This window comes from Nestor notabilis, unplaced genomic scaffold (genome assembly GCF_000696875.1).
Source record: "Nestor notabilis isolate BGI_N333 unplaced genomic scaffold, ASM69687v1 scaffold25103, whole genome shotgun sequence".
Lineage (NCBI taxonomy): Eukaryota > Metazoa > Chordata > Aves > Psittaciformes > Psittacidae > Nestor > Nestor notabilis.
In genome coordinates this window covers 49,957-75,361 of record NW_009923721.1, presented here as the reverse complement: position 1 = coordinate 75,361, position 25,405 = coordinate 49,957, and the positions used below count along the sequence as shown (strand labels likewise).

At 42.7% G+C, this 25,405-nt stretch overlaps 1 protein-coding gene across 1 annotated transcript; it reads right to left on the bottom strand.

The window, feature by feature from the left end:
• Positions 1–310: 310 nt before the first annotated feature.
• Positions 311–22,709, bottom strand: LOC104403987 (vitellogenin-2-like). Its single transcript, XM_010012303.1, is given in 36 exon segments — positions 311–426; positions 583–744; positions 1,868–2,027; positions 2,113–2,210; positions 2,687–2,778; positions 4,058–4,244; positions 5,604–5,739; positions 6,451–6,589; positions 7,605–7,747; positions 7,842–7,989; positions 7,991–8,046; positions 9,083–9,169; positions 9,331–9,378; positions 9,750–9,859; positions 9,917–10,112; positions 10,374–10,549; positions 10,642–10,870; positions 11,652–11,793; positions 11,996–12,181; positions 12,955–13,048; positions 13,377–13,566; positions 13,666–13,785; positions 14,392–14,493; positions 15,154–15,278; positions 15,703–15,800; positions 15,919–16,136; positions 16,523–16,741; positions 17,770–17,895; positions 18,593–18,758; positions 18,841–18,998; positions 19,105–19,255; positions 19,659–19,807; positions 19,962–20,123; positions 20,271–20,522; positions 22,326–22,477; positions 22,661–22,709. Coding segments are annotated over 36 exon segments (5,142 nt in total).
• Between the last annotated feature and the right edge of the window lie 2,696 nt (positions 22,710–25,405).

The window sequence follows — 25,405 nt, the reverse complement described above, 5'->3', positions numbered from 1 at the left end:
CGGTGGCTGTGGGCGGCTCAAGGACTCCCCCGGCCAGGTCCCTGGGCGGCCCAGCTCGGGGGATGCGCTTGTACAGAGAGAAGAGAGCTCGACCGACCCGTTGGACAGAGCAACGTTTTATTAAAGGATCAAACCCGGCGAAGGGTGTCCAGGATTGCTGTCACGATCTCTAGAAGAACTAGGGAAGAACGGTCTCCTGAAGGGGACAGGGTCTTATCACTGCTGCCCAAACCAGCCGTGCTGCAGGACCAACAGGCGGTCCGGGCTGACACCGACACCCACAAGCGAGAGGAGCCTGTGGAGCGCGGCCTCACGCTGGGCAGGACTGCTGCTGGCAGGAACACGCCGTGTGAGCAGAAACCGTGCTCACGGCGTCCTCGGATTTCTGGTCTAGCCTCATCTGCCCTTCCAGGCTGACAGCGGAGTCTGTACATGAGGAAAGAGGAAAAGGAAGTCGTGTGAGGGGGGGGGGGGGTTACCATTGGGGTACTTGTGTGTTGGTACAGTCAAGCTCAGGATTCTTCACTAAGTACAGTCGGACACGGTGGCTGTGCTGTGCACAAGCACCCGTTCTGCACTCACCAGCTGGCACGCAGTGGAAGCCCACGGAGACAGGAATAGTCCTGGTTGCTGAACAGCCTTCGACACAGTGTAGAACAGGCTCCATGGAGAAGCATTTTGCTGCCACCTTCTCAAATGCAACTGGTTTCTCAGTTTTGACAAATCTGCGCTGCAGCTTGCAAGCTATAAAACATGAATTCTCTTAAGCACCTGCGTAATTTGTATAAATTACTTTTTGGACTTAATCTGTAGAGTCAGCAACAGCTAGGACCAAAGAATGAACCAATGAAAGTAATATGATTGAAATGAGTCAATTTTCTGTCAGTGGCTTAGGCTGTGAGAAAAATCAGGCATGCGGGGCACAGTCCCACGGACAAAGGCTTGCCAGATAGGATCTAAGTAGGACACAGGTGCCCGTATCCAACAAGACACATGGGAAAACTTTGGCCAGCTGACACTCAACTTTACCCAGACTATGACAGCACTTCATGTTGGGGCAGTAGTGGCTTCCAGACATCCGTATATCCACTTCTGCACTGTGCTTAGCATCACACCTGCTTTGCCATGGCTGAGTAGCTTAGTCCTCAAGCCTCTGTGATCCAAGCTTTCCTGGACCAGTTCCCCCAAGGAGCTTGATCTAAGAATATAGAATATATACTACAAAGACCACCATGTACCCAGAGGGTTGGGTTCCACGTAAAAGGCTGTGGACCATAATGTCACCAAAACGTTCATGTTGGTTTTATATAGGACCTGGATGGTAAGAACAATCATTCCCAGGCTGAAAGTTTTGGATTAAGTTAATCTTCAGCCTGAGGAAATTGAAACAGGTATTTCCCACCTCAAGTGCCCTCTAGGGTGATAGCCAGGGCCAGATATTTTTTTTTTTTTAATTATAATTTTTTATTTTTCTGAGAAACTAAAAGCCTGGGAATAGCAGAATGGAAATAAAGTATGAAACTATTAAGGATATCCTAAAATGTCTTTTGTCAACAGTCAAACTACCTGCTTTTCATACTAACTTACCATCCTAGGGAGTTCTGAGTTTATAATTTTATCTGGAACACACAAACATAGGTAACTACATAGTGCAGAAGAAGTTGATACAAAACCGCAACAAAACCAGAACTTGCAGTGAGATGCCAAACTCAGGAAGAGCAGATTTTTCTATTTTAGTCTATGGCCACTAATCACAAAGATAGTAAAAAATAAGACAATTATGCTACAATTAATATAAATCATCTATTCATGTGACTAATTAATCAGTCAAAGGCAATGACATTAATATATGTCAGAATCTTAGTACCTCCAGCACAGGGGTCTTCTGAGATGATCCAGGACTGACCAAAACTCACTGCATCTTTAGCTAAATATCCACTGGGCATTTGATATTCCCTTTCCTTCTCAGCATCGTATTTTCCACAGATACCACATGTTTTTCCAGCCATCCAGAAAGCAACCTGAATCTTTATGGAAATAAAAAAAAGCTGCACTTAATTGTTTTTCTTCTAAAAATAAAACCACTGAAAATAATAATAATATAAAAAATACCTCAAGTCTATGGCCATCGTAATACAGTTTATCTATGCCATAATCTGGGGCTGTCAGTGACAGGCCTTCCTTTTCACTGCTGATCAGCAAGTTTGCATCTGCAACAAAAAGCAAAAGGAGATTTCTTTTAAAAGGAATTTACTGGTTTAGGGTCCAACTTGAATGACTTTTTAAATTCCTGGGGACTTAATACATGCTCTAATGTGCCATGAAAGAGATGGGGGAAATGAGAAAGACCGCATTGCTCCCTGCCCTGGAACAAGCTGAAGCCCTGTGACAAGGGTGGCCACGGCCAGGGGAGCTCTAGATACTCGTTTTGTGGGTCTGTGTGGTCAGCACAAGGTACTACAGCCCTGCATGGTTTGGTTTGTGCAAAGATACACAGGATCAGCATCTCCTTCCTTGCTCACCTTTCTTGCCACTCCCTATGAAAGCTAGCATGAAGGTATGTTAAAATCACCTAATCGTTTCTCAGATTAGGGCGATCTTTATCTTGAGAGGTGTTTGCAGGATCTTGTCCTCTCCTTCAAAAGCTCAGAAAAGATGAAATGAAAAACAAAGATGAGTCTCTTACCAGAATTAGATGTGTAAGGAATATCTGTCGGGGCTTGAACACCATTAATCTTCAACTGGATGAGTCCATTGGAAACATACATGTCAATCTCACTTTAAGTAAAGGAAACTAGTATAAACAAATGATTTTCCTTTGCTCTTCTCAGCTGTCAATTTCTAGTCCTGATATAGAACCAACACTGAAGGATGCTCATATCATTCTGGCATTAATCACCTGCTACGTTTTGGGAGGAAGATGGAGAAAGCCCAGGAAAGCATGCCAGGAATGCTCACAATACACCTTTACTCGTCTCTGAGTGTCTGCTTGTGGCCATGGTTCAGGCAGGCTACAGGGACCCTTGCTGTGGAACACTGTGATTGCTATTACATTCACATAAATTGAAGGTGCTTTACATTTCAAAGGAAGATTGGATTCCCTACGGCAGTTCTCTTACAGCCTGAATAGTCTGTGCATTGTAGTATTTTCTTCAGAGCAGTGTTTGATCTAATGAAGAAATATGAAACTCAAGCATATCAAAAGCACACCCATAGGGTTGTCTGAAACAATCGGGAATGATACAGTGAAAAGAAATGTCTTTATCAGGAAAGATAGTCTATAAAACAAGCATCCTTCTGTTCTTCCACAAAACAGTTGCAGAGTACTAGTTTCTCTCTGTTTCTTCAACATTATGGCACAGTTAGGCACACGATTTACAGAAATAAATAATTACTTGTAATGAAACCTTTCAGATGAAAGCCTATTTATGTGCTTTGAAGAACACTCACTACAATGATTTTGGTATGCATAATCCCATACATTTTAGAGTATCAGATTATGCTTTTAAAGAACCCATGATGGCAGAGGTGGTGGCTCCAAGATGAAAGAAAGTGTGTCTTAAATTAATTTCAAATAGGTTAGAATATTATGCACCAGCTAAGGGATGACCTAAGAGAGTGCCTCCAATCTGGGATAAGTAATTCCCCTTTTAGCTATGTCCACTCCTCAACATCTCTGCTGACATGATTGTGGGTGCTAATTAGTTCTAATTATTAGCTTAGTGTAGAAGGCCAGACGAAATGATTACAATAGTCCTTTTTGGACTTTATGTGTCTACCTAATTACGAAGAACTGAAATTAGATGGTTAAATGCTAATTAATGAAGAATTTTGGGTAGTGAAGACTTTAGGATCCTATGAACCTCAGATGTATTTCAGAAACACTTTTGAAAGACAAAGTCCCGAATCCCAGTAACACTCCTATAAATCATTCCATTGACATCATAATTTTTGCATGAGTCTTATGCTAGCACTAATCTGGTCTAACAATCCAGTCTTCACATTTACAGCATATTCAGCTTGACATCTATTTGTCATTAAGTTTGCAATTACTTACTGGCTGGCAAGTCTGACATTTACTGCTGTAAGGTTAGCAGACTCTTCAAGTCTTTTCATCATCACCAAGAATTTCAGTTCTGGACTGCAGTCCTGCGCCAAGACATGGTAGCAATTTGCAGGCATTGAATAGTTGAATTTAACGCTGTTGAAGGTTGTGATCACATTTTGGAAAACTGAACAACGAGCTGAAAAATAAACCCCAGTCAAAACCAAGCCTTTTCTGCTTCCTATAAGACAGTTATTCTATTTTAGAGTTGTAATATAAATAATAATAATAAAAAAAGACCTATTTTCTGGTTTTACCTATTCCCACATAAAAGCAAATTGATTCCTTCAGAAGAAATATTGTATTTGTAGTAATACAAAAGTAGAACTTTGCTAGCCCCAGCCAGCCAGGCAGCCCACTCCTGGTTCAAGCATTGTGTGAGATAAATTGTGCTCACAGCTGGTGCAGCTCTCTGTGGGCTTTTGGTTTTTCTAACTTTGTTGTAGTCAAAAGAATTTCTCAAATGTTAACAATTCACGTATTATTCTTCCCTGCGAGGGTGAGGTGCTGGCACAGGTTGCCCAGAGAAGGTGTGGCTGCCCCATCCCTGGCAGTGTTCAAGGCCAGGTTGGACGGGGCTTGGAGCAACCTGGTCTAGTGGAAGGTGTCCCTGCCTGTGGCAGGGGTCTTGGATCTAGATGAGCTTTAAGGTCCCTTCAAACCCAAACCATTCTGTGATTCTATGACTAACACTAAAGGAAATTCACTAAAATGCTGCTACCTTTATTGAGTCCTAATAAGGATTAGAAGTAGTTAGAAGATGGGGAGGAAAAAAAAGCCACACTAGAATAAACTTCTCCCTTTTTCACTGTAATGGTATTTTGCTGGAAATCCTACCAGCTCTGATTAGAAATAATTTTACAGCAATTTTGATTAATATGGATTTAATTAACCAATAGTTTTGGTGTTTATCAAGGAAATATGCATAGGTATGACATCAGCCCACTTATTTCAAGCAAAATGAACTCCTTATGCCAGGATTACATAAAGCTTTTCCATTTAAAATTTACCACAAGTAAGTATAATGTGATTAGTTCTTAATACAGCATTAATGAAACAATAATCCCTTCAAAATCAAGTGCAGGAGGTGAAATTAATGTGTACACTATTGAAGCTGTTTTAGCATCTGCACTATCAGCACTAATCAAGCAGAGCAGCCCAAATCTGAGGTCACTTAGATGTCCCTCTTACAAATTTTGTTATGTTTGTTCCTCACAAGCAATCTCTGCAGTGAAGATGAAATGGATGCATTTGGGAATGGATGCATTAGAATCACTGTTTGGCATGTAACTACATATTTCATCTTACTAATACAATTTTCCTTTCCTTTACATCTTTGCAGCCTCACAGATTTTCATGCAAATGCGTTTATTTCTATCTGAAGTCCAACTTATTTTGCAAGTGAATGTAAAATGATTTCAAGTTATGTCAAAGTATAAATCATGTTTACAAAATCTGCAAAATCAATCAATGCTTGTGCAGATAGTTAATTGCTGACCTTTAAGGTTTTCAGTGATTAAAAGTGTTGCTTGGGCAAAGACATTCTGGTCAGGGGATTTCAGTGTTGAAATCGGTGTACCTGGACTTGAAGGGAATGGCAGGGGAAGCCTGATAGCACTGTCAGAGATTGTGAGCTGAAAATCAGTCAGAAAACAAACATCAATGTAAACACAAAATATGGTGTAGAGATGTCATTTTGCTATAATGGTCAAAGAGGACTGTACTGACTGAGAGCTAAAAAGAAATCAAATCCTCTGTGTACAGCATGAAATAGCAGTTTGACACATCTGCAACCTATAGAATACCTGTGCTATAAATTACGTTTGATATTCACTATTTTGCAGCCTTCTGTGGAGCTGTACATGACATTTTCTCACAGTCTCAACAGTTTCCTTACCTGAGATGCACACCCTCTCCTTTCCTATATGTTGAGGGGTGCTATTTGGCCATCATGCTTCTCTACAGCCTGGTTTTAATATCTTCTCCAGGACACAGGATAACCTATCATCTTCCTGAAGATTTGGGGAGGGTTGGTCTTTTTAATAAAAGTTACTGTTAACATGCTATCAATCATGATGGTTGTTTTGTAACCTGTTTCTTATTTCATGTGTTTGCATGCTACATGATAAAGAGAAATCTGTTGTAAGATGTTTTCACAATGGAACCAACTATGTGAATGTAATGTCCTTGCGATGGGACATCTTTATAGTTTAATAAATTAAAAAAACCCCAAACAAACAGTGAGTTAAAATAGCTGTTAACCTTTGATTTTGTAAGAACTGAATGCTCAGTTCTTATTTCTTCTTTCATGAATGCTCAGGAATGAAAGCAGTGGAAATAATTACCTCAGGTAGCTTGAGGATTACGCTGCAGGTTCTGGGAGATGTCAGAGCCATGACCAAGGTTGCCTGATGAGAGGGACCATACTGTTGCCTTTGGGAGTAGCCAAGCACATATGCAGCTCCTGGAAGAAATGAGTAGAACCTGAAAAAGGAAGTAAGTGATAAAAATGATCTGTCTTTGAAAAAAAAATTTGTTATTATTTGTTCAGACTAAAATACCCCCATAAAGCAGTGATAACATTAGCAAGGATCCTTTGCCTACTAAGATTGTCAAGGAGCTGAGAGAGGGATCTCTGTAACTGGGTTCCCTTATGTGCGTGGACTCAGAGAAACACAGAAAATATTCCTTGAGGACAAAGCATAGTCTTAGAGCAGGAAAAAACCGAAGTTCTGTGACTTTGCTCCAGGATAGTCAGTTGGATGGTTTAATCCACTCTAATAAGGGCAGATAATAGCACTTCAGGTAATTCAGTCTAATAAAAATTATCCTCTTCAGTAGACATTTGTTAACAAAATCACTTGTATGCCTTGAACAACTGAGTTGTATCTGTCTGCATTTTGGCAGCAATATGAAAAAAGATCAGGCTTTGATATGGATCTATATATTATTGTGGGCAAATGCATGTATGAGTGCAATGAATGAATGAATACAATAGATATATGTATATATAGACAGAACTGAATCCAGCAGTTACAGCTTCTTTATACTAAGTGTCACATAACATTTACTATTTAGTGTGCAGTAAACCTTATGGGAAGTATTTGTAACACCTTCTTTGGAAGCTGAGATAAGGTGCCTACATTAGGAAATCACTCTTCCTGTACAGTCAGTAAGAGACAGACTCCTTCAGAGAACCAAGGTTAGGCTTCTGCTTTGAGCCTCCATTAATTAGAAAGCATCAGGAGGCCAATTTCCTAATTCAGGCACTTTAAATTAAAAGTCTACGATAGATTAGGTGAATCCCATCATCCCCTTTGTTTCATGTGGTTTTCTGCAAACAGAAGTGCATTACGCCTTGAGAGAAGGAATACACAGAAAGAACAGACTGATTTTTATAATATTATACTGATTAAGGGGAATTTTTCCAGAACTGAATCTGTAATTATCTGGAGCATTGACACAGGTGAATTTTTCAAAAACTAAAATAAAATCTCACCATCTCGCAGTTGTTCGGACTGTTGAAGGTACTTTTGGCCACTCCAGCTTCATCTGCATAGCTGGATAAGCAGCAAATTGCCCTGTTGCAATCTGAGTAGCAATCTGGTAGTCCTGGCAATCTTTACCCCATTGAAGAGAACCCTAGTAGAGGGGAATATATATATATATTTATATAGAAGATAGGAAGATCATTCTGTTTCATTTACATTTGAGTTGATCATTACTTTAAACTTACCAGTACTTTATGGGTATTTATTACTGAAGCGTCAGCACAGAGTTTCCATCTACTTGATCCTGTGATGCTTGTAACAAACATCTGTACCCTCCATCTCCTGCGTTGTGTGTCAGTGTACAGTACAAGCTGTAATCCTGTTGGCTGCTTGGATGGCACGAAGAACTGCAGCCAATATTGGTGGCTTGCTGTCTCCCAAGAATTTAGGCTTAAGTCAATAGAGAGAAAATAGAGACCAAAGACATGAACAGCACATTAAATTTACTATATTAAAACCACAGACAAAAAAGTCTTTATAAAGGAAAAGTTTCATTCAGAAAGTCATTTTATGTGATGTATAGGACAGCATCATAGATCATCACTTGATTTATTCAGTTCTATACATAATTTTGTCTTCAAGGGAGAGCTGTTGTGACCTATGTAAGTAAAACAGTAGTGCTGGGATGAGTTAAGAAAGTAGTAGTGTGGTAAAAAGACGGACAAGAGAGGTGAATTCAAGCTATATGGAAATGGGAAGGGGGAGAATAGAGGGGAAGGGTAGATCTGGTTGCTTTTTTTCTGCAAGCTACTTGCACTGACAACTGGGAGATGCTGGTGCAGAAGGGGTGCCTCTGCAACGTAATGTTTACTATTTTGTAGGCATGTAGGTCCTTGTCAGAAATGTGTGAAATTTTTGTTTGATGAAATCTGCTGCAGATTCCATCTGTTCTTGTGATAGTTATTAAAAAAAGGACTAGGTACCGTCAACTATATAGCATGCAGTCATTCCTGAATAAACACCTGAATTGCTCTTGAAGTTAGAGCCTTCCTGCAAAATCAAGGTCTTTTCAAAGGCCTTGTATGGTCCTGGTAACATGCAGAGAAGTGCTTGGCAGTGAAAACCTAAAAGAGTGGCAAAGTCAATTCCTGAACTTTTAGAGAGATATGCAAAAAAAACCAACCACCTGAAAACAGTTTCTGATCAAGCAGGTCAGTGCGTCCGATGTGTTCTCATTTTTATAGAGAATTACTGACTAACACAAATTTCAACATATATGGCAATATTTTCCAGTTTTATTAGAAAATGTAGCCTGTATTGAATGAATATTAAAAAAATTCAATGGCTATCCAGTGCGCTTACCTTTACATTTCTATGTATTGTCTAATGTGCAGAATCACCATATTTTTCCTATTCTGTTATAAACATAGAATAACTGGAAATCCAAAGTAAACATTTTTTTTTCCTTGTAGGTTAAGACACTCACCTGAGACATGGCTCTAGAGATGCTTTCATCACTAGATGAAGAAGAAGAGGAGCCAATGCTGTTGTTCAGGGCTTCCCTTCCTAGCTCCTGCAAGACCAGAGAAACGCCTTGAAGCAAGTTGCTTACCATTAGAAGTTGTTGCAGAATTAATTTCTCATGTTTTTATTCTCAGAGAAGTAAGTTCTAATTGCAGCAAAGCTAATGAGAGCAGATGTAGGCTCTGCTCACAGTATAAACAGTGAATGTACCTGTTCATCTGCTGGCTTGAACCGAAACTGGTAAATAGGTAGACTTGCCTGTGAAAATAGATAGAATGTAAGAACTATGTAAGAGAAGACGAATAACTAACTTTTGACAATTGTATTAAAAAGTTCAGTATTGAGTATAGGGGGGAAAAAAAACAAAACAAAATTCATTTTTTAAAACATTTTAAGCTAAAACCATCTGAAATGTGAAATTTGTGAACTGAAATGCTTCAGAGAACCAGACAGGTTAAAAAGGGGGAAAAGCTCTGGTAGATGGTTACCTCATCCACCCTGCAGCAAGCAGCCACCTCAATAGTCTGGTCTGCTTCTCTTTCTTTGGTCCATGATCTATGGGCAGAGTTTCCTGATGTATAAAACATTCGCTACAGGAAATATAAGAAGGTCCAGCCTGGGTGAATTACCTGTTGGCTGGAATATTTACTGTCCCCACTGCAGTGCTTGCCTCCGGAACTGCCTTCTCCACTGCTGCTGCAGCTTTTACTGCTAGCAGAGCTGCCAGTGCTGCTGCTGCTTCTTCTACCACTGCTGCTTCTGCTGCTGCTCCTGCTGCTGCTCTTGCTGCTGTTGCCACGCTTCTTCCTAGATTGCCTTGTTTCACCTTTTTTGTGTTCATTTCCATGCTCTTTACCATCAGCAGCGGAAGCAGTGGAAGAAGAGGATGAGCTGGAGAGGGGTGACGCACTGGGGTCTGCCCAGAGGTTTCTATTTGCAGCCTCTTCAGTTCTGTGAACCCGTCTCCTACGGTGCCGCGTTTTATTTGAGACCTCCAAAAACAGTTCAAAGCATTATGAATTTATAAGAAGCTTGTTGTGTTCATTTCTCTGGGTGTCAGACAAGCTGCTCACCACAGGCTTTCAAAGAGATACAACTTCCCGGCCTTGCACACTGCAAAAGGTGTACCAGAACTCAGCTAGCCCCATTCCTCCCAGCCAAAATCCCTTTTTTCCCATGCAATTTTACCACACTAGAAACCCTTGTTTCCTTTATAGGAAAATGTTTCCCCTCCCATGCTCAAAGTCTCTTACCTTGAACACATTTTCAATGCCTAGAATCTTCTTTAGTTTAGCCTGAATATCCTTGTACGGGGTTGTCTCATCCTCTTCCTTAGATCCTGAGCTTGCTACATCAATTATTTTTGAAGCTGCTTTGGATCCTGCCTGAATCTCCAGCTGAATTTTGTCAATATCAGCATCTGTATGAACTAAATAAAGCAAAGATACTTACATTCTAGGGTTGTGCTGCTTGAGCAGCATTCACAGAGATTGACAGAAAAGCTTGTTGTCGTGGCTGTACCTGGCTTCAAAACTATTTTGGCTTCAAATTCTCCAAGCAATTTGTGCAGATGGCTGTTTCTTAAGAAAGCAGTATTTTGTGACTTTAGTCTGAGACAGGCAGAACATCCCAAACTCTCAAATTTTCTACAGAGGACACGTGCGTAAGATCTTCCTCCTACACTGTGGTGATGTGCCTCTTCTGAGCCCCGCTGGTATCCTTTGGATATCACATTAGGAATATTGCTTTGCTGCATTAAACAAAATATGGCAAATAAAGATATTGTCCACACACAAAAAAAAAAGTCACACTCCTAAAATATTTCCTCCTATTAATGAAGAGAATAATGACAATCCAGCCTACATAAGGAAGCACTGCTTAATATTGGAGATCCAAGCACTGGGAGCAGTGGGGTTCCTCCAAAGGGCTCTGTGGAAGAGGACAGCTCTCCTGCCCAGCCTTTCCCAGGCAGTGTTTCACAAACACACTTCCCCATAAGATGCTGAGGGCTCTTTGGACAGGCTATTTCTCTGCATCAGTTTTGGGCTACTAGCCCTGCTGTTGCAAGTCAACCTAGGCTTCCCACGCCAGCCTCAGAAGCTGCAAAACGCGTAAGATAATGGGTTTCTGCAATCCACTGCAGGGATTACCTGAGGATTTGGGAAGAAAAATGTATATTCTGCCCAAGAGCCATCTTTTCCACATTGCTCTGGCTCAGAAAAAGAAGGGATATTGTACAAAAGTTATGAATTTCACTCACCCTCCCCGTGACTGTAAAGAAATATGAAGATGTTGTCAAAGCAACCCTACGTGCATGAGGTGATGATAGTGAGTAGAATGTGAATGATCATGTCTTGAACCCACTGGGACTTATGTTAGGCTTGGTATGGGATATGCCAGGCACCTGCTGAATCTCTGTTTCTGCATTTGTGATCTGGTTAGCTAGCTGCTGTGTTGGGGGTGCTCAGCCCCTCTGAGGAGCTGTCTGTTCTCTACCTGTCTGCAATACAGATGGTGAGAGGCACCCTTACCTTCCAGCTGCTAGGTCTTGAAGACCTTTCTGATGGCTGAAATGGCTGGTTGGAGATACTTGGTAGTTCTCCTTCTGGAAGAATCTGGGATTTCTTTTCAGAATCTTCTTCCATGTTCCTTGAAATAGCATAAACTTCACTCCTGTGGAGATGGTAAATGGCACACAAGTAACATCATCTGATTTTGCTTACCTGTCTTTGCTGGTGCAAAAAACCCAATACTAAGACTTATGTGGCTGCCAAGGTGTGGGTAGACCCTAACAAGGAGTTGTATATTCATGGTTGTATAACTCACAATCTGTGAGTTACTACACAGAACAAGCAAAATGCCACAAGCTGCGTACCTCACAGCTGCGAGCTCAGACTTCTGACGGCAGGGAAGGGTTTCAATCTTCAGATTTTTCTCTTTCATATTTATCCTGGCATCAAATTTCATTGTAGTGTTGGCACTGAACTCTGCGTGAAATTCAAGACCACTCTGAAAGTATTGTGTATTAATCCCCATCATTGCAATCATATGAAAATATGCCCTGAAAGAGTGGAAATAAAAACATGCATAATTATGGATTAATGTGCACATATTCAACTTTGAAATGCAAAATTGAATTTTCATGCTGTTCTATTTATTGTAAGAGCCACTACTGATGGATGAAGAGATGTATCATAACAGGATAAAAAAAAGCTGAAGTGCCACTGGAAGTGAAGGGATTTATCTGATGAACAAAGCTAGCAGACCCTCTCACTGCTTTGTCACTGATACATTGCCTGAGGACGAACTAATGCCAGAATCTTCTAGCTTCAGATTGTGCCTAGTTTACTATTATTATAACTATTATTATCATTATTAGCACTGTTGTTTTTGCTTTTGCAGGTGCAGAAGCACTTCCCTTTTCCTCCTGAGTTCCCCCAGGCGTGTGCCAGGTGGTGATGCGATTCTATGTTGAACTTGGAAAAGTCTGTTCATACATAAGCAAATATATCTTCACAGCTTAATATCTTTAGTCACTGGACAGGTATAGATATGAGCATTTTTAGCAATAGCAGAACAGCACAGCAGCCTGTGGGGTACAGTGCACATTGCTGTGTTTGCAGGGTTGTGAAGCATCAGGTGATGCTTTCTCACAACTTCACTGCTCTGGATTAGCACAGCCATCCCAAATATGGGACAAATAAGACCCCTATATGACAACATATATAGATCATGTATCTATTTTAAATATAAATGTAAATGTAAGAATAAATAGAAACATAAACATTATTATTAATGCTTGTGTGTATATGTGAAAATATATGTCATCTTTACTTTGGCTTGATGTCAGCATGAATATCCATGTTGGTTTCCAACAACTGTGAAGGTCTGAAGTCGTCAGATAATGGTGGTGATATACGTATATCCACTGCAAAAGACAGACAGGAGTTATATGAACAGAGAAAGAATAAATGCAGTGTTTTCAATAAGCATAGTGGCTAACACATGAGCAGTGTTTTTACATTTTGAAATACTTTATATGATTATTTAAAGACTGCTACTCTAAACCAGAGTTATACAAATAAGTCCCAGATGAAATATGCTAATTAATTGTCAAGCCCTTTGGAGGTAGCAAACATTGATGTTTCCACATTACAAGAGTATTTTTCAAGATTAGAGAGGGATTTAATTTCAGCAGAGGGACTGGACCCACAATTATTGTGGAGAGACCACTCAGTTGGGCTTCCCAAGCTCACCATCAGCTACAGCCTGGGCCAGCGCGGTACCACACAGACTGAGCTCCAGCGGGACGCCTACCACCGTGGGGACAATGTGCCGCAGCTCGCCTACCATCACTGGCAGGGTCCATCGGCCTGAAATGCCTCGCTGGACCTCTTCCACCAGTTTTTTCACCACCCCCTGCCAGTTTGGTGATCCAGTTAGACTCTGAAAACAGGGAAATGGGCTAGGTCAGTAAGTAAGAAGAGACAGAGAAGGGAAATCATTGAGCGTCGCATACAGAAAAGACAACAGCCTTGTCAGTACCGTCATGGTCTGCTCAATGGCATCTTTATCAATGTCAAAGAAGGCGATCTCTTGGCCCAGTATTTTGATGTAAGCAGACACCAGAGGGTTCTCAGGAGGCAGTTCTTTCCATCCCAGAAGCTGTGGTGTTAAGGAGAGATGGAGAGAAAAGGAAGAAGCAGATGATGTCATTTAAAATACAGTAATGTATTAGTGAAGAATAAATCCCATCTGGAGGATGCTAACCATATGGTTCCTTAGCCAAAAAACTAATAGACAACTACAGGTCTGACCCAATGTGCCCTTTCTTATGTTGCAGAACTGACTTCTGTGGGAGTTACCCCATGTAAGGATGAAGTAAGGACTTGATAATTTCTGCTGCGGTAAATAGTGGGTGACACCCAAGAACTCAAAAACGAAAATCTTATTCAATAGTAATTTTAAAGGAGAAGAGCAACCACTTGCTGGGTTTTAACATACACTCTAAAACACATGAATTCTGGCTACCAGCATCATCATCATCTTTTGTACTGTACATTAAGGGCTGACACATGTTGAGTGAAAAGGTGGCATTTGTTGACAGTATAAGTGCAGCGTAAGTGTATCTTTCCATGACCAAACAGGATGACTGACTCCTTTCTTACTGAAACATCAAAGGGGCGGCTTGGTGTGTGGGGTGTGATGCAAACCTTGTGCTGGCAGGAATTGTGTGTTGCAAACAGATCAGAAGGAAGCATAGAGATATACCGTTTTACCGAGTTCCTTCAGGGTCTTGTATGTATCATACTCAGCAAAGGGAATATTCTGATTCCTGATAAGCTTGGTTAGGCTTTGTGACCGGAGAGCCACCTGTAGGAAACGGAGTCAGGTGTCACAGACCAGGTACAAGAGCCAAGGAAAACCTTTGTGCCTGATATTACACTCACCAAGGCTGCTCTCGATACATATTTCATGAAGCCATTGCACTTACAAGGCTATGTCTACCTGGCAGATGACTGCAGGCTATGGCTGCAGGTGCTGAGGATGTGCTGAGCCAGCTTTGAGTTAGTCAGCAGGGATAATTTTAGGGCAGCACAGAGCTCAAGGCTGCAAAGCTTGCTCAAGAGGCTGAGTAAATACCTGCATGCTGTCAGATGGAGCTTCGTGCCTCCCTTGCTGCACTTCTGGCTGAAATTTAATTTCAGATGCTATTGCCCTGTACTTATGCAAAATACCCTAGATGCCATGTGCCTGTAGGTTGGTAGATGAGTGTTCTGCTGCATAAGCTTTCCTCTGCTCTCCTAGATTTTCATGCCTGTACTGAATATGTTCATTGATGAATCTATCTGTCAAGAAGCCCAAATAAAAGAAGCTTAAGTAAAATCATAATCATTATCTAAATTTTCTCTTCTGCATCCGCCCTCACAGCCAGAGATGAAATTAAACACTACATCACAGTCCAAATGGCTTAACAAGTAATACTATCTGTGGTGGCTTGCGTCTAGCTGGCTGTTTTAATGTAATACTTACCTCAATAATATCCGTTGCAGTATTTGCATAATATCCTCTTACTTTTGTGATTATATCAGATGGAAACATGCTGTTGGGACTGTTCATGAGATAGACCCTCCAAATGGCACCGGCCTGATATTTGGCTATCACAGGAATAAAAAGCAGCAGAGATTTTGGTTAGGGTCTCTGAGGTGTCTGGTGCACATTAGCCAGTTCAGGTACATGCTGTAATAGATCACAAGGAGTACTTAAAGAATTCAGTCCCACAGGTCCTCTAGTTTGCAACCTCAAAAGGAGAACTTTGTTCTAGGACAGTCAACTCAAGCACAGTGACTGAAGAAGGAGGCCTAAATCCACGTGCAGGCAACGCTTTCCCCAGCAGACACCCAGAGAGTAGTAGAACACCCTCAGGGGATTTTTCATGTTAGGAGGATCTTGTGCTTTTTCTATCCCAAGAGTACACTAAGCTCACAGCCTGTGGTTGGAACTTAGGTAAAAACCGTGGAACACAATAAGAGGCATTTGGCTACGTTAGCTGAAGCAGTGAACAGGGCACCTGGTACTCACAGGAATAATCGCCGACGTGAATGACCTTGCTGTAGCGATAGCTCAGCCTGTCAAGTCTGGGGCTCAGTAATTTGATAGCAAGGTTGCAAGAAGCAGATCTGAGTAATAAAGAGTTAAAATCATACACAGTTAGTTGACTAGGACCAAATTCTTAGAAAACGGCAAGAAAAAAATCACCATTTGCCACTAAAAGAATGCATTTCTTCCTCTACTTACAGATTATAGAGCTGTGGGATCCTGCCTGCTGCCAAAGCCTTCATGTGTGAATATGTGAAACTGGCTACTTGTAAACTGGGCTCTGTCAGCAGCGAGCTGGCCATTGCTGTTACAGTTGGAAGAGCAGGCTTAGTTTCAAAGAGGACAACACAAGCCACCATTCGGACGTTAGGAGAAAGTGTGTTGTCCATAAAGACCTGGAGTGTGATCTCCCTTACCTACAGCAGGAAGATACAGCCTGTGAGTACCTTATAACTCCTCAGTCATGAGTGGTTCCTGAACTGTCCATGTGTGACCTGCAGTGAACAGAGAACTAAATTCTAGAAGCTTGAGCATGGGACATATTGAAGATACTGCTGCCTGCACAGTGAACAGGTCTGGAAGAAACAACCATTAGAAATGGGCCTGGTGTTACAGTGACTAAAGCAACCTCTTTCCCAGGATACTAGCAAGGATAAGATGATGCCAGGAAAGTGCAGTGTGGGCAACTGAGATATCTGCCCAGAGCTGCTAACATAACCTGATGGCTTTGTTATTCCCGAATCACTAAGTCAATGCAAATCATACCCTGTAAGATATTTGTATAAGTGATAATCTCAGTTACTTTTGCAGCAGCTTTTCTGGCAATTTTCCTCAAGGCCAATACAGCATCAGCATGAATTCTGTTTGGTAATGAAGCTGCAGCCTGGGAAAATGTTGGCAAAAACTTCAGGATGCGTTTGATACTGGCCGGCTCTCCTGCATTGCCGATGGCTTTCAGGGCCAAAGCCATGTCTTTGGCATCACCTTTGCTGGTGGCTTCTGTAGCAAGGTCGTGGAGTGGCTGAAAACAGAGCAGACTGTGTTAATCTCAGCAGGTAACGATCTTATAATGATGCATAAAAATAGGCATTGCCATAGCAATCAAAACTGCTACTACTAATGAAAAGCCCAGAATAAATTTTTCTCCCAGTAAAAATCTCATTATCATCTTTATCAGGATGCCAAACGTAGAACATACAAGCAAACCTGGTTTTCTCCTTACTCAGTGCTGTAATTGATTTTAAATTGTGCCTGAGCCTGAGCGTGGGAGATAATCCTAGGTGGGTGCCTGTACCAAAGAGTCTGTTCCAAGCTCAAGAGCAGTCCCGAGCTGCCGCTGGGTTCAGTGGTTCCCTGGGGCACTTTCATGGGCCCTGCCAGCCTGCAGCCTCCAGGGTCTGCGCAGCTGCAGGATTACACTTGTGTATTTTTCGCTTCCTATAGGGATAGCAAGTTCACTTAAACAGCTTTGCTGTTCTGAGCAGACCAATTACCCTTCTGGCGGCTTGGCTTGGCTTTATTTCACTCTCTTTTGGAAGATTTCAAAACATCAAACACCAACTGGCCATGTCACTGCTGTGGTCCTTCTGAGGACAATGTCCTGAATATTTCTGACAGTGATACGCAGTTACGTAGCAGGGCCTCTTTGGAAGCCCTAACCTATGACATAGCTAGAGCTTTATTCACACTGCCTTTTTAATGGATTATTAAAGTACACTCTGCTTAATGTAAAAAAGGAGGGAAGAATCATAATTATTTTGCTTAAATCCTAGGTTTGTCATACCTAAACTCAGTTTATAACATCCATTATCCCCACAGGCTTCTACCACTTGCATTTGAAATTCTGAACGGTTACGACAGGTTTTTCAAAGGCATCAGCTCAGTGTTTCGTTTTGTCTTTGCAATTTTGCAGGCAGCCACAGCTGAGAGTGAGGCGAGTTACCCCACTGTAAACAGTGAGTTTCCTAATTGCCACCACAGTGAGAACTAAATTAGAGGCATTTTAAAAATTTCTTCACCCCTTATGAGTAAGTAATGAGAGTCACCTACCTGAAGAAGTTCATTTGGACAAACTGATGTTTGAGCACAGTATTTATTTACCATGCTACCGTATCCCAGGTAAACAATTACTCTCTGCATTGGGGATTTCTGGATTTGGGGACAGGTCAGAAAAGTCTGCGGAAGAAAGAAGTAGTAGTCTTTAATGTTTCTAGTAATTACAGCTGGTATTTAGTGAAAATTGCATTTGAGAAATAAACAGGTAGAATTTCTTTGTATTTTTCCTAAACATTTTCAGAACTTAAACTTTAGTCATTTAGGTACAATAAAAGTAAATGGACCCACTCCAGTTAGACTGTGTTTCAGATTTTGGTTACATGCTATTATTTTCTTGACTGTGAGGGTGGTGAGTCACTGGCACAGGTTGCCCAGAGAAGTGGTAAATGCTCCATCCCTGGCAGTGTTCAAGGCCAGGCTGGACAGAGACTTGGGCAACAGGGTCCAGGATGAGATGTCCCTGCCCAAGGCAGGGGGTTGGAACTAGATGATCTCAAGGTCCTTTCCAACCCTTCTATGGCCATTCTATGGTTCTATGATTCTATGTCTTTGTCTATATATATATATCTATATCAACTATTTATCAACTATCTCAATATCAACTTCCTTAGGATTTTTGGGTTTTAATATCAAATATCAAAGCTATTAAACTATTTTGGCAACAAGTGTTTGGAAACATTTCCTACAGCATTCCCCATTTTTTGTTACTACCTTGCATTTTACAAATTGAGAAGAAAATGTGTCTCATCTTTCACTTATAATCCTGTGTACCTTTAAAAAGGAGTGAAAGGGAAATAGAAGAATGACCTGTACTCACTGAGGCAATTTCTAGGGTTTGCTTGTTGGTTGTAACGAAATGGAAGGCAAGAGGGAGTGTAGCAGCTGCTTCCCAGACGTTCAGCTTCTTATCATGAATTTTTTGCTTCAGGAATCTGAATGTGTCAGTAGCTCCAGCAGCACAGATGGCACCCAGGAACCAGTGCCTGCCATGGAGAGAAGAATTCGTTATCTCCATTGCCCAGTGTGCCTATGTTTGGAAATCCTGGCTGAAGACAATACAGTTACCTGTAGGGAGGGTTGCTGGCAAACAGCATCCACAAAGACTCAATTTGATCAAAGGTCACTATACGAAAAAGCTGGATCATTTGTAAGAATTTGGCTGAAGCTTCTTTAGTGGCTCCTTCCTCATTATTCTGAGCTAATTGCCGCAGTGTTTCTGTTAACTATGGGAAAACCAGACAGTTGGAAGGATTTGTGTCTAAGATAATTATGTGCTGACCTGTTAGTCTTATAAATTAATAAAGAGTATGAAAAATAAGCCTCTAATACCTGTAAATCTGGATTTTTAATCCTTATTAGAGGAATTGGCATCTGGAGTAGCTCTCCTGAGAAATGATAACGAAGACTCCCCTGGTTTTGCAGCTGAATTTTTGGTGCACTGAGAGAAGTCCTTTTAATGCTGATCAAAGACAGTTCTTGTCTTCAAGGGAAAGAATGAAATTCATCAGTAGTCTGTGTGCATAGAGGACATGTACAGCAGTTGGAGCAGACTGAGGGGTGCTCAGCAGGACCATTGCATTGACCACAAATGGATCGTGCACTTCTCTGTTTATGCACTGATCAGGACTATCAGTCATAGGACTGGTGAGAACTTTTGATAGAGTTTGCCAGGGTCTCTCAGAGGTTGGGTAAATGTTCCAGGTGGCCAAGCAAACCCCCTAAACAGGGCATGGAACCTGGCTGGGCATCCCAAGGGATGTACTTGGCCTTTTGCAGCCTAAAGGCCAGATGCTTCTTGTTGACTCACAGATCTACAGTAAATATGTTTTAGGTGTTTCCTGGCTCTGATAATCACAGCTAACAAAGACACGCACGGTGCTTACCTTGCCTCCACAGCTGTTGCCCCATTGGGTTCATTGAAGGGAGAGATCTGGTACACCTGCTGAGATGTAGCATACGTCAGCGATGTCCCACTGTCATCATACTTCATCTTGTAAGTGAACGTCACCGTGCCCTTCATGTTTCTGACTTTCTAGAAGTGCAAAGAGACCCACTCAGAAATATGAAGGGGCAGTACTTCATTATCACAGATGAGTCAAACTCCCTACTAGCATGCACCATGATGCATGAGTGTTCAGCAGTGGCTTATGCCCAAGCATGGCAGCAGAGCTGTGTGCTGCTCGTACCAGGGGGCAGGTGTGGCAGGGGCGGATGTATGACATTCCTATGTTCTTCACCGCTTTCTCCTGGCAGTCTGTCAGGTCCTTGCTTTTGTAAATGGTGGCACGGTTGTTCTTGCTGTCATCCTGGATAATGTATCTGGTTCGGCAGATGCCTTCGATCCCAGCCTGAGTATTGATTAAACACAGTGAACTTTCCACTTGAAACAGCAGTAAATAGGTCAAAGAAAATTGCCTGGGAGGTGTATGTACAGGCAAGTTACTATTTAACAGTAAAATGAGAATGAAAGAATAATTAGAATGGAAAAAACAAACCTCCTGTAGTTCATACACGTTTTGTGACTTTTTGATGGTTATCTGCACCATGTTCAGAATCCCTCTCACTAGGTTGGTGCACAGGATGGGACAGTCCTCAGGGGCAAAAATACTTCCAACCCTTCCTTCAGTGTATTCAAACTTAAAGGCTTGGCTGAAGCATGCAGCAAGGGTCTCTGTGAGCCTTGAAGACAGAGTGAAGGAGTCTGTGGGCCAGAAGCCATTGTATTCTTCCAGTTTCGGTGATTGAATCTGTAAACAAAATTGGGAAAACATTTATCCTGTTCACCATCAGTTTGAAATAGTGCAATAACAGGGAAACTGGGCATTTCCAGTCCATGCCCAGTTCTCCAGCACTGCAGGAAATGTTTTCCTCCTTGGACTCCTGTGCTGGGCCTAGGAAGTTTCCTTGAAAACACAATTTCCATGAAGGATCTCTGCCAAAAAAAGAAGATTATGCAAGCAGCATTCAGCTGAAGCTTGCTGGGTGAGTGAACCACCAGCTGCCAGCAATCTGTACAGAAAGGATACTCACCCATTTTCTCCACATGACCAGTGAGATCTTCCTTCAGTCTGCAAAGCAGCCATGCCATTGCTCAAGCTGCATACTTAAACACATGGGCACTATTTTGGTTGCTGCTGTAGGTCTAGCACGTCCCAGAGCACCAGAGTTGTGGCACAGCCGATGAGGAAGCAGAGGTAACTGCAGACCTTGCATGGGAGATAGCCCAGTGGGAGCTGAGTCTCTTTCTTTGGATGCAGCTGTCATTTTAAGCTTACCAAGCTGTAAAAGCTTGCATACAAGTCCTTGACTGCTACCTAGTGGGAAACATACGCCTGCATGCACATACATATCTAGTCACATACACACACATCACCCACCCTTGTACATAAAAGTACATGTTCCTGCACAGAAAGAACTGGTGTAGATTTAGTACTCTGATTTATTTTAGGCATTTATAGTCAAGGTTGCAAGGGTGACTTGTCTTTTGACACCTTTCTCAAATTAAATCCTACTCAAGACTATTGTCTGCAATTGCTAAAGTTATAGCAAGTCTAGCAAGGCACATACAGCCTGCAATTGCAGCAGTGTGTAAAGTTTGGTGACAGGTATTCTTTCAAGCTGTTTCAGTAATATATGCAAGGAATACAGATTGAGTAAACTCCAAGGATGAATGCTAAGGGCACCTCTTACAGCTTTCTCCACAGGTGGTGTCTTCTGGATCCCTTTTCTGTTGCCTTTCATTCTGTGCCAATATTTTAAGCTGTTTGGTTTAATCTTTTTGATGAGTAACAGTGCTTCCAGATCTGATATCATTATGCCAGACACAAACATTACCAATAGAATCCTTCACATTTGAATTAATGCCTATGTGAAGAATATCAAAAAGAAGATAATGGAGACAGATGGGACTTCCTCATGTGATATCTGAATTCCAGCACCGAGCTTTTCTCAGGCGATAGACCAGGTTGAAAAACATGGATATTTCAAGCATGAATTCTCATTTTCATACTCAAGTGTCACGTTGCCTTAATAAAACTATATTAACATACTAATATATATTATATATTAAGTGTATTTCTTCAAAGCAGCTGCCTGCTGTAGTTCCACATGGACATGAACCTAAGGCAGCTTTAGTCAAGGAAGCTCTAGCTGGAGCAGCTCTGACTCCCTCCAATGGAGGTGGGGGCTGCAAGGAAGCCTGTGGTACTGTCTCTAGGTCACCACCAGTAACTGAAAGCAGTTTGGCTACAGCTGTAGACACTCCAGTGGTGGTCTCAGCTCACCCCCAGCATGACTTGGGGGTATGGTACAAAGCTCAGGGCCCATGCCCACACCTCTCCCTGTGCTGGAGAAATCATCACTGCCTGGGCAAAGCTGCTTGGTCTGACATTCAGCTCATGGGGTCATCTTGGCACCGGGCAGAGCCCTAAGCTTTCATGTGAGCTCTGCATCTTCTGTTGTTTATTTTAGCAGCCTGGAGGTATGAACCAAACATCTGTAGCCACATGATGCAGGCAGGTGGGGGGGTTCCCACGTCCATGGTGATTTACCTGGAGAAGGTAGTCACTGTGAGACACATGGCTGATCTCCACCTTGCAGGTCAGCTTCACTCCAGCCATTGCCATGCCTCTGTTGGGCAGCCCATGCAGGATGAAGCTCTCATAGCTATACAGGTAGGTCTTGCCGGTATGAAAAATGGGCTCTATTTGAAAAACAAAAGATGTAAAAGAAATAGCTCCTTCGCTATGATGTAACTTGCAAGAACCATCCCAGCAAAGAAGGGTGAGGCTGCTACTGCCAGAATACAGATGGGAGCAGTGGGCAAGGCATGGCCATAGGGGAGGGCAGTGTGGGAGCCTCTCACTGGCGGTGGGAGTGCACTTACCGAGGTCCTGCTTCTGGGCCCCTGTGTGGGAGGAAAGAGAAGGATGCATGAAAAAACCCTCATCTCTGTGGATCCTTTAATTTATTATTCATTTACTTGGTATTCTAATGGTTGGCAAACAACCAGTAACGGGCTCTCGGGGTGCACCCCACACCCCTGGGACACCAAGCCCATGCCAGCCTTACTCACTAGCTGCTGCTTGCTTGGCTTTTCCTCTCCTGCTAAGCTTAGGCACAGAAATCGAATAGGTAGCAGCCAAAGTCATAAAAGGGCTTCAGCAAATTAAGTTGTAAATATCTCTGAAAGGTCCTGAGGAGATGCAGTTTGCTCAGGACTGCAGTGGCCATCATGGCTCATCAGTGCTGGGAAAGCTTCAACTTACCCACAAGGGTGAGCACCAGGGCCAGGATGAGTCCCTTCATGCTAAAAGCAACTGGAGACTGCAGAAGAAAAACGTGTGGCTTTTATAGGAGAATTATTAACAGGCTCAGTGAATTTTGTTGAGTTATCAACTTTTTATCAACCTCCCTTTGAGGGAGAGGGGGTCAGGGACAAGGTGTCAGCTGTTTTTGCTGAGCCAAAACCATCACAAGCACATTTGTTCTTACTTCACCAAATGAATACAGTGAAAGTACCTTTAAAACAAGTGCTTAAAAGTATTAAGGTATGGTTAAAGCCAAAATACTTATCATGCAAGAAAAAACTACTGATTATCCTTATTCACTGGAAGCAGAAAGTGCTATTGCAGTCTGTGCTGACTTTGCCCAGGTCACCCTGACCTGACCATAAGGCACACTGCTTATCTAACTGATAGTGCCCCAGCAGGATTGTGCAAAATGCCCAGGCAGCCCTCCTGTGACGCTGTGCCATACCCACCTGCTGCGAGGGGGACAGGCTGTCACCGCAGCGCTGCTCTCGGGGAACAGCGGCTTCAGCCCGTAACACAAACCTCGTGTCATTGTCACAAGGCCATGGTTAAATGCTGCTGAAGTTTGTGCTTCCTAATGTATCAGCCCCTTTAACTGGTGCGGTTAGCCATGGAGGGGTGAGTATTGCCTCTGAGGGTTTGAAGGAGTGAGGCTTAATGGGCCTTACAAACACAAACCTCTTGGTTTACAAAGGTGTACAAAGTGCAGCTCACTCAAACTCATTTCGCAACACATAACAAGGGGCCGCATCTTCACCCCACGGTGAAGCCCCCTTCTCCCATCGGTAGGTGTTTTCCCTGTCTCTTTGGAGGCAGACCCAAAGGTGCCTCAGGCTGCTCCTGACTCTGGGGTTTGGCCTGGTCCCTGGATCCCCTGCAGCCAGGTCATGGAGCTAGGCTCTCCCAGACCATTCCCATCATGAACATGCAGGAGGAGGGTTATGGCGGCCTCGGGACTAAGGGGTTCACGTTGCTCACCACCTGCGGGTGGGGAACCAAAGCTGCTGCCCAGCTCACTGTGGGAAGGGACTGGATGCAGGTTCTCATCAGCACATCAGTGGCTCCTATCCAAGGCAGCTTAGTTTTCATAATGCTCTTCAGCTGATGGGGTTTTCTGTAATTGGCAGTTGGGGTATAATTTACGTCTGACAAAGTGTGGATTTGGTTCCTAGAGCAAAGATTGCATCTATAGGGTAAAATAAAAATAATTTTCAAGCGTGGCAAATACTTCACCGTGTTCTTACCAGCACTATAGTCTGGTCCCACTTGTTTTAGCCCCTTCTCATGTAAAACTGATGGCACATGATAGAAAAGCCAAGCCATTCATTAGTGAGTTGTGTCATGTCTTTGCAGATTTAGTGTATGGTAAATGTAGCTAAAGGATTTGAGTATACAGCTGCTGGCAACTGGTAATTAAGGCTCAGAAGCTAATATATTATGGTGTAACTATGAGCAGCTGCAGGTGTCTTTAAAAGCAAACACCCACGTTCTGGGCAGTGAGGACTTGAGGTCAGTGGCAGCACAAGCAGAAGAGAACTGCTGTGATGGCAGATTAAATACAACAATGCTTGTATTCAGGGTCTCAAAATTATAGCCCTGTATCGCTAGAACAACACACTGCAACAGCGACACTGTGAGCCATACACAAAATAAGGGTCCTCCCAGGGGACCGTACAGACTGTGCCCAGCGGCAAGGGCAGGCTCTTCCCAGAATCATCCCCCAGCCCTGGGCTTGCAGAGTCTCGCCCCCATCCTACCCCACCCCACACTTTGGGCAGCAAAGAATGCATTCCCAGCCATGCTTCTGCTCCAGGTTTAGGCAAAAACCTGTCGGTGAGGACTCCACCTTTGGGGATTTCTTCATAGAACTGAAGTCAAGTTCTACAAGAATGTTTTCAACATCAGGAACGACTTCAACTCCCCATGCAGCCTCTCTCCCCATACACTCACAGCCTTTTCATGCTTCACATTTCTCCAAAGGATACAACCTAAATTAAAAAAAAGAAAGAGAAAAAAAAATCCTAAGAAAGTTGTGGGAGTGATGAACAACTTCGCTGTGCCCAGGAGCTGCCCTGGGCTGCGTTTCCTTCCAGCTGTACTTGGCTCTTCCTGCAATGGCAGCGAAGGAGAGGGGCAGAGGCTGGTTGAAGCCTCCCCGCAGCCTTCCACAAGGTGGACACCCGCAGTCCACATTCCCCCGCAGCCCCATGGGTGCTCTGGCTGACACGGTGGCTGGGTGAGCTCACCCACAGGTCTCCTGCCGAGCTCATTGCACCCCTCACACCTGAGCATGAGGACTGGAAAAGCCCCACAACTGT